An 8,870-nucleotide genomic window follows, 5' to 3' on the forward strand; every position below is an offset into this window, starting at 1 on the left:
TTTAGCTGGCTGACATTAACCTTAGGCTTCCCATTGGCTAGGGTAGGCCTCAGCCAGCTAAACTGAGGCAAAAGATTAACCTAGGTCTGTGGTGGGAAAAGATCATGATTAACTATTATGTGTTTGCTAACCTCAGCCTAGCCTTCAGCTCTTTTCCTAAGGTAGGCAAACCCTTTCAGATGTCTCGCTTGTGTTTCTGGTGTTCATTATGTGATATTTCCCTCTACTATAATTTAACACTTCCTGCATTTATTTATACAGGCTATCACCAAAGCAACACGGTTTCTGTCCCTGCCTAAAAACACTAAACTGCCAGAGAAATTACGAATAAGGAATAAAACATCTTTTAGAGGTAATGCAACGTGTTTTGATACCAACGGCAGCAGGGCCTAGTATATTGTATATTTGGGATGGACAGACTCCCCAGATAGGGCCACATTTACCCATATGAATAATCCTTACGCGTGCAAGCAATTGCATTCACATCAGTGTAATTACCGACATGAATAAACTTGCTTAGGTGAGGGTTTGCAGGATTGTGCCCATATCCTTGCTCCTAAACTAGAGATTCAGTAACTTCTTCAGTTGTTTTTAAGACCTCAACACTATTCAGCTGAAAAGCGGCTATTGTAAGTATTTTTGAAATGTCACCTTAGAGCAGTGGTGTCCAAACTTTTCCTGTCATGCCCGCCCACCCCCTTACCAGTAATGGAATCTGTTTGCACCAACCCCCCATTATGCACAGTTGGCTCAGCAAAGGAGCTTGGGCTGAATAGGGTGACCAGATGTCCCGATTTTATAGGGACAGTCCCAATTTTTGGGTCTTTTTCTTATATAGGCTCCTATTACCCCCCCCCCACCCACATCCCAATTTTTTACATTTGCTGTCTGGTCATCCTAGGGGCTGAACTGGGGATAAGGGAGGAGCTGGCCTGTGGGTAGAGAAGGAATGAGGGCAAAGCTGGGCATGGAGTGGAGCTGCGTCTGGGACCGGAGCTGGGCTGGGGGCAGAGTGGAGCTGCGGCTGGGGGTGAGCTGGGCTGGGGGCGGAGTGGAGCTGTGGCTTGGGGTGGAGCTGGGCTGGGGGTGGAGTGGAGCTGTGGCTGGGGCCAGAGTTGGGCTGGGAGCAGCGTGGGGCTGGATGGCACTCCCTCCCTGCTCCCTGTGGGAGCTGGCCCAGAACCCATCGCATGCCCCCTTGAATGTTCCTCCATGCCCCCCTAGGTGGGGCATGCCCCATGGTTTGGGGACCACTGCCTAAGATTGTACTGTGTTACTTTGCCATTGCAAATACTGCTCTTATGGGGCTATGAAGACATGCCAGTGCTAATTAAAAATTAAGATAAAATAAGTTATTGATAATTAGCAGAATTAATTAGAAGTGGCTTTTTTGCTCCAATAAAGTTTAGTGGTGGCAAAATATATTTAATTGGGGGCAAGCTAGAGGGAAATGGTGAAAACAAGAGCCTGGACTCTGTGGGTGAAATCTTGGCCCTGTGGAAGCCAGTGGGAGTTCTGTCATTGACTGCACAATTCCACTCTCTGTATTCTGTGGGTGAGAGTAAGATAAAAGTGGTCACATCACTTGAAAAGGGAGTCAGAAGAAACAACACAAATAAATAAATCAGGGCAACAAAGATTTGGAAAGCAAAATATTTAGTCCTTGATTCACATGTCTTCAAAATACATATTTTCCCCATGATTCCCTTTTTTTTTATTGAAGGGGATATCTGCATTTAAGGCCCAATCCTGCAAACCCTTACTCATGAGACTAGTCCTTATATAACTACTCCCATAAAAGTCAGTGAGATTTCTCATGGCAGCAGTTCTGTACTACTGAAGTCAATGAGAGATTATGATTTAGTTCAGTGGGAACAAGCACATATGAGTCAAGCCTACTCATGTGAGTGAGGGTTTGCAGGATTGGGTTCCTGTTATGTTTCAGTGTCTATGACTTTCTCTGCCTATATGTTCACCACAGGGATTATCCCCTTTGAAGATTTCCATGGGGTGAGATGCCTACAGCTTGTCTGCTTCTCCTTTCACCCCAAACTTTGATGCTAAAAAATGAGACTCTTCTCTGCATTACTTCCCACACATAAGAGTCATTGTCATGGGTATTAGAAAGAATGAAATTTTAGATCCACAGACTATTGTCCAAAGAGAACACCTAGTCCAAACCAGGTGAACAGTAGCCATAACCAGTGGATAGCTTATTTGGACATCTGGTAGTAGTTAAGACACTCACATTTTACTCCCAACTCTGCCACTGACCGTGGGCACATCACTGAGTCTTTCTGTGCCTCAGTTTCTCAATCTGCAAAATGGGGATACTACTTACCCTCTTTTACGAAGTGCTTTTTGTGCTATAAATGAAGCACTATTGACAAGCTGACTGTTACTATGGCAACTGGCCCAGAACGCTGATCCATGGATGAATTTGACACCCTCTGGGTCATGTGTCTTTCTGGACATTGTAGTGTATTTCACGCCCCAAATATCTCAGTGTTTGCCAAACCAGGGTTTAGGCATTTCGTTTCTCACAATTTTTTTTTTTTAATATTCCATGGAAAGTAGACAGCCTTTGGGAAAAATTTCATTTTGTTGAAATCTGAGTTTTCCATAGAAAAACGGTTTCAATGGAACATCTCTGGCTTGCCCTCTATATGATTTTTATTATAATTTATACATAGATAGAACCTGCTCCATCTGATTCTCTTCCACGTAAAGTAACAATCAAGAGCTACCCCTGGGAAGATGTAATACATTTAGATTCAGTAACATTTCCAGACCATACTGCCCACCATAATTAGTGGAATATGACCCCCACACAAGTTTAGCAATGGATCATGTCCTTGCAAGTTCGTAATTATGTCTTTGCTCTCCTGGAGTATAGTGATGCCTTTTATTCTGTAGCTCTGTCTACAGAGGTCATCCACTGTCACCTAGAATTAAACATTGAAAAGGAAATGTGCCTCAAGATTATTCAATTGTCAAAAAATATATAATTTGACACATTTAGAAAAAAAAGCAATAAGCCTGCCACCAGAGATGGAGGAAGGTTTTCTTTCTATGAAATTATGTGGGTGGAAGGACAATTATATGAGGATATATTTTGTTGACCTCTTCCTCCTTTGTGCAAGAGAAATGCTGTGAAGAGTACTAATGGGAACCGTTCCTATGACAGTCCCACAATGTACTCCTCTTAAATACTTTTAAAAATAGATTTAAAGCACCGTAACTGACTTAAATATAGGAAATACCACAATTCATTTGTAAATAGTAAATGCTATAAAATATGGAGGTATTAAAATTATGGAAAGTATGCAAATATTGAGGAAAATATTAAGAAATTTAAAGGAATGCTGCTAAAGGGAAAATCATTTTGATCTATATCTATCTATCTTTAGGAATATTATCAACTTAAACTACCAGACAGTGGCCATTTAAGAATATTTGTGGATAGATTACCACAGCTTTCATTGAGACAATTTGTACTCTGCCCTGGGGAGACCAGTGAGAAGGGGTTTGAGGGATTGGAAACTAAGATTTATTGCATGGTGTTTCCTTGACATTGTCTCTTCTGGTGGCGTAGAGAGGTAGGAGACATGACCTCCCACCTCCACAGATCCCCAGGGAAGATCCTTTGTCTGGTGGAGGGTTGGTCCCTTCGTGCTGCTTCTCTGGACCTCTTCCATCCTGGGCCATGCGGTTCCTTCAGGGAGAAGCATGCATACACAGAGGTTGAGTTACTAGTGATTTGATTACTATTTACTTAGGCAAGGATGCCCAGTGTAATACCGGCTGCACAGAGAGGGCAAAACATTGCAAAAAGCAGTTTATCCACCCCTCTTGCCCATACAAACCCTACCCAAGCAATATCTGTGGAACATTCCCAGTGGGAGTTCTTCAGGGCTGGAGATGGAGTAAATGCAGCAGACCTGACACTTTCCCAGTATGGACACTGCTACACTTTGAGCTGGAGGTATAAATTCCAGCTTGAGGAGACATACCCTCCAAGCCAGCTAGTGTGCTAAAAATAGAAGTGTAGCTGCGGTGATGCACACCGTGGGAGGGGCTAGCTGCCCAAGTACATGCCTAGCATTTCAGCTGGGATTGTACTGGGGCAGCTAGCTCACCCGCTGCTCACACCATGGCGGCTACACTATTTTTAGTGCATTAGCTCAATCAGAGCTAGTGTGGGTATGTCTCCCCCAGTTGGGGATTACACCTCCAGTATGAAGTGTAGATGTAGCCTATGGGAGCATCTACACTGCAATAAAAAACCCGGGTCACTGAGTCTCAGAGCCTGGGTCAGTTGGGCTCTGAGACCCACCCCCATCACAGGTTTCAGAGCCTGGCTTCCAGTCTGAGCCCAAATGTCCACAATATTTAGCCCTATGGTCCAAGCCCTGTGACCCTAGGAGCCCCATCCACATGTCTGCATTCCCTTTCCCTTGTGTAAGTGGAAAGGAGCAGATAGACTGCTGTCTAGAACAACTGGAAATGTATAAGGAAATGTCACAAATGTTTTTGAAAACATTCAGCCAACTGAGCACAAGTGCAAAATTCTATCTGCAAATTTCTGGGAAAACAGGCAAAATGGCTGTGAATTGCAAAATACAGACAAGCATTTTTATTTCTTGTGGTTGATACTGTGCATGGCTCAGTTATTTTGTTTTACAGCACTGTATAGGCAGTGATATTCTTCAACTAACATTTTAATTTTGTTTTAAATTAACAGTAGGGGGTGCGGACAGCAGTGACTCTGAATTGGAGCTTCCTACCACAGTGCTCAATTTAAAACCCAGAGCACGAAAAATTTTGCAAGACCAGAGCCAGCAGCAGCCACTGCAGCAATTTAGAATGGAGTGGAGGAATGAAGTTAATGGAGACCATGATGGAAGGGTAGATCGCAGAGAAATGGACAATGAAGCTCAAACATCCAGAGGGTTCAGGCAACCACTGCTATCGAGACCAAGATTTGGAACAGTGAGTGAAGAAAATTTGACTGAAGATGTTAAATCAACAAGACCAAAGCCACCACCACGAATAGTCAGGTGGGCATCAGAAGCTGAAAGGCATAAAAATAAATCTCAGAATCAGCCATACTGAAAATAGCTGAAGTAGAACTATCAATAATAAACTACAGATTTAAATTAGCATTCTAAACCATCTGACTGGACAATGGGATCTATTTTAAAAACTTGGTGTGGATCCTTTGGGTTGCATGCCCATGTCATTAATTAACTGGATGAAATACTACAGCAAATACTAAACCCAAGACACAAAAGAAAATATCTTTTATGAATAACTTTTAGCAATGCTTTGACAATTATGTTCTTATAACCACTAAGGGGAAACTGTGCCTTTTATCACGCTAATAGCTCTGGAACCAAATAAACCAAGTTCGATATTTAATTATCCAACTAAGAATGTTTTAAAAACTCTTACAATGAAGAGAACCTTTAAAAATATTCTAGTACATTTAAGATTTTATTTTTGATTGAATTTTGCTTGTCTAGATCAGATTTTTAATGTGAATAGCACTGAAAATTGCACTATGCCCCTGTCCCACGGACCTTACAAGACAAATACATTTATCACTGCAGATTATTGTTAGAATGGCCAGTATAGTAGGATGCGGTTAGGGGTTGGGAAGGCTGGAACAGGGTCAGAAAAGGAAGACCCAGCTGCAGAAGCAGATTCTGAAACACATTCAGTTCATGGAAAATGGGCTGTAAAATCAGGTGAAGGGCATTAACTCCTGAGTAATCCTGATTCAGACTATCTGCATTCCACCCCCCTCCCCCCCCAGCATATAACCAATGAAAGGTGCTGAGCACCTTAAGTGCTATGATGAATGTCCTCAACTTTCATTCATGTCAATGGGAGTAGATAGCACTCAGCACCTATCAGGATTGGGCCCTCAGAGGAGGAGTTGCAGGCACATCAAAAGGATCTGTTTGAAGAACTGGCTACTGTGTCTGTTTGTGGCTACTGTGGAAATGCAGCAGAATTGTTATAACGCTAGTCACAGACTGAGGGTGGATGGTGTCACGGTGAGGCATGGAGTCAGATTCAGGAAATGTGGGTCCAGTTCTGAGTTTTGCTTGTGAAATTGGGTGGCTCATTTGTTCTCTTTGTATCCCCTCAGTAAAACGGGGATATTAGTCCTTCCTTTGTCTGTTTTGTCTTTATCTAGATTGTAAGCTCAGTGGGACAGGGACGATTTCCTATTTTTGTTTGTACTGCATGTTGCACAATGGGGCCTCAATCTCAGTTGGAGCCACTAGACCACATGTGTCAAACTCAAGGCCCGCGGGCCACATCCGGCCCGCCATACAATTATATCCGGCCCGCGAAATCGTTTTATATATCTGTTTTTAATGGCCCTGTGATATGACGCCCCAATAACACACACTACAAATCCCATGATGCAGTGCAATTGCCGCCAACGGCAAGCCGCGGTTCAAGTTCGCGGTCTGTTGATGTATACAACGCTAATCTCAAATCAAAGCTAGACCCCAACAATGGCCAAGAGAAAAATTGATTCTGAAAACCGAGGCTTTCAAAGCCGGTGGGAGAATGAGTATATGTTTACTGAAATTGCAGGTAAACCAGTGTGTCTCCTTTGCGGGAGTAATATCGCTGTAATGAAGGAGTATAACCTAAGATGGCACTACGAGACGAAACATGAGAACAAATTCAAAAACCTGAGCGCAGGACAGAAGCTACAAAAGGTAGAGGAGTTGAAGAAGAATTTGACATCCCAGCAGACGTTTTTCACCAAAGCAAAATCACAAAGTGAAGCTGCTGTGAAAGCAAGTTTCATTGTGGCCGAAGAGATCGCCAAATCAGGACGGCCGTTTACCGAGGGGGAATTCGTAAAGAATTGTATGATGAAAGTGTGCGACGTCCTTTGTCCAGATAAAACGCGAGCGTTTGCAAATGTAAGCCTCAGCAGAAACACTGTTGCTAATCGGGTTTGTGAGATGGCGACTGATTTGAAAACACAGTTGATTGAAAGAGCAAAAGATTTTGTTGCATACTCCCTTGCCGTGGATGAAACTACTGACGCGACTGACACTGTACAGCTGGCGATATTTATCCGTGGTGTGGATTCCAATTTGTGCGTAACAGAGGAAATACTGGACATTAAATCGATGCACGGGACAACGAAAGGAGAAGACATCTTTGGAAATGTATTTCAAAGTGTAACCGACATGAAACTGCCGTGGGAAAAACTCGTTGGACTTACAACAGATGGCGCACCTGCTATGTGTGGTGAAAAAAATGGACTGGTGGGAAGGATGCGCTCAAAGATGCGGGAGGAGAACTGTGCCGGTGAGTTGACAGTGTATCACTGCATCATACACCAGGAATCGCTGAGTGCTAAAGTCCTAAAAATGGATCATGTGATGAACACTGTAACACAAACCGTCAACTTTATCAGAGCCCACGGTTTAAATCACCGCCAATTCCAGTCTTTTCTGCGGGAAATAGATAGCGAGTTTGGCGATATGCCATATCATACGGAGGTCCGGTGGCTAAGTCGGGGAAAAGTTCTCAAAAGACACTTTGAGCTGCGAGAGGAAATCTGCCAGTTCATGGACAGTAAGGGGAAAGACTGCACAGTTCTGCGGGATGAAAAGTGGAAATGTGAGTTGGCGTTCCTGGCTGACATAACGTCGCATCTTAGCGCTTTAAACCTTCAACTCCAGGGACGGGAGCACATAATAACCGATATGCATGATGCAGTGAAGGCATTTCAAGTGAAGCTGCGCTTATGGGAGACACAAATGCACCAATGCAACTTGTCTCACTTTCCCTGTTGCCAAGTAATACGGAACCAAGAAAGTGCCACAGTTTTCCCAAATGCCACCTTTGCTGAAAAACTCAGCGCGCTGCGCACTGAGTTCGCACGGCACTTCAGTGACTTTGAGGCACAGAAAAGTAACTTCGAGCTGCTTCGCAATCCATTTGCAGTCGATGTGGAAACCGCACCTGTAGAAATGCAGATGGAGCTGATAGAACTGCAATGTAACGGGACACTGAAGGCAAAGTACGACACTGCGGGGCCAGCACAGTTCACTCGCTTCATTCCTGAAGCGATGCCGCAGCTCCGCCAACATGCGGCTCGAATCCTGTCCATGTTTGGCAGCACATATCTGTGCGAGCAGCTGTTCTCTGTGATGAAAATTAACAAAACGTCACACAGGAGTCGCCTCACTGATGAACACCTGCAATCGATCCTGAGAATCTTCACAACACAGAACCTAACCCCAAACATAAACGAACTTGTTGCAAAGATAAGACTCCAAGTATCAGGCTCTGACTAAATAGGACAAGAAAATGGAATGTTATGATTTGTTATGATTATACTTTTGCTTTAAATTCAATTTTTTATTTATATTTTCAGATTTTTTAATATTCCAGCATGTACAGATTTTGAATGTATTGTATTGACAGGATATTTTTTTATGAAGAGCAAAATATTTTAAGTTGAAATGTATTTATTTTGGAATGATATCCTGTATTTTGGTTCATATTAATGGTTAAAAAACATAAATATTTAGTCTGTTAAATAAATGGTTATACTGTTCGGCCCGCGAGTTTTGAGTTTTGGCCCCCTGTGCAATTGAGTTTGACACCCCTTCACTAGACACTACCATAAAATAAATTACTATACTAAAACATCCCTGTTTTTCTCATCTCAGTTTAGAGCTGGCCATTTTAGTTTTATTTATGTTTGAGGGTTGGTTTTATTTTTGTTTGTTTTTTGATGTCTCAAACTTTCCTAAGTTTTGCTGCAGTTACTGTAATCCTTTTCTACTGTTCAGGTTATGCGGAGTTCTCGTATCTGTCAA

At 42.9% G+C, this 8,870-nt stretch overlaps 2 protein-coding genes across 3 annotated transcripts in view; both read left to right on the plus strand.

Moving 5' to 3' along the window:
* Positions 1–6,705, plus strand: part of SLC9A2 (solute carrier family 9 member A2) — a 34,300-nt gene extending 27,595 nt beyond the window's left edge. The window contains exons 11-13 of one of the 2 annotated variants that reach the window (XM_054010249.1): positions 262–352; positions 4,745–5,060; positions 6,616–6,705. In XM_054010249.1, coding sequence (XP_053866224.1) covers positions 262–352; positions 4,745–5,060; positions 6,616–6,619 — 411 coding nt within the window. In that variant the 3' untranslated portion in view covers positions 6,620–6,705. Of the gene's footprint in view, positions 1–261; positions 353–4,744; positions 5,361–6,615 lie in introns of those variants that run through there. The other variant, XM_054010239.1, reaches the window with a different exon arrangement.
* On the plus strand, positions 5,499–8,605 carry LOC128826773 (general transcription factor II-I repeat domain-containing protein 2A-like). Its single transcript, XM_054010269.1, has one exon. The coding sequence runs from the start codon at positions 6,534–6,536 to the stop codon at positions 8,340–8,342; it is 1,809 nt and encodes a 602-aa protein (XP_053866244.1). The 5' UTR covers positions 5,499–6,533; the 3' UTR covers positions 8,343–8,605.
* The last annotated feature ends 265 nt before the right edge of the window (positions 8,606–8,870 follow it).

This window comes from Malaclemys terrapin, chromosome 1 (assembly GCF_027887155.1).
Source record: "Malaclemys terrapin pileata isolate rMalTer1 chromosome 1, rMalTer1.hap1, whole genome shotgun sequence".
Classification (NCBI taxonomy): Eukaryota; Metazoa; Chordata; order Testudines; family Emydidae; genus Malaclemys; species Malaclemys terrapin.

Coding starts and splice junctions, on each gene's coding strand:
- LOC128826773 (XM_054010269.1), top strand. CDS start 6,534: ATGGCCAAGAGAAAAATTGATTCTGAAAACCGAGGCTTTCAAAGCCGG.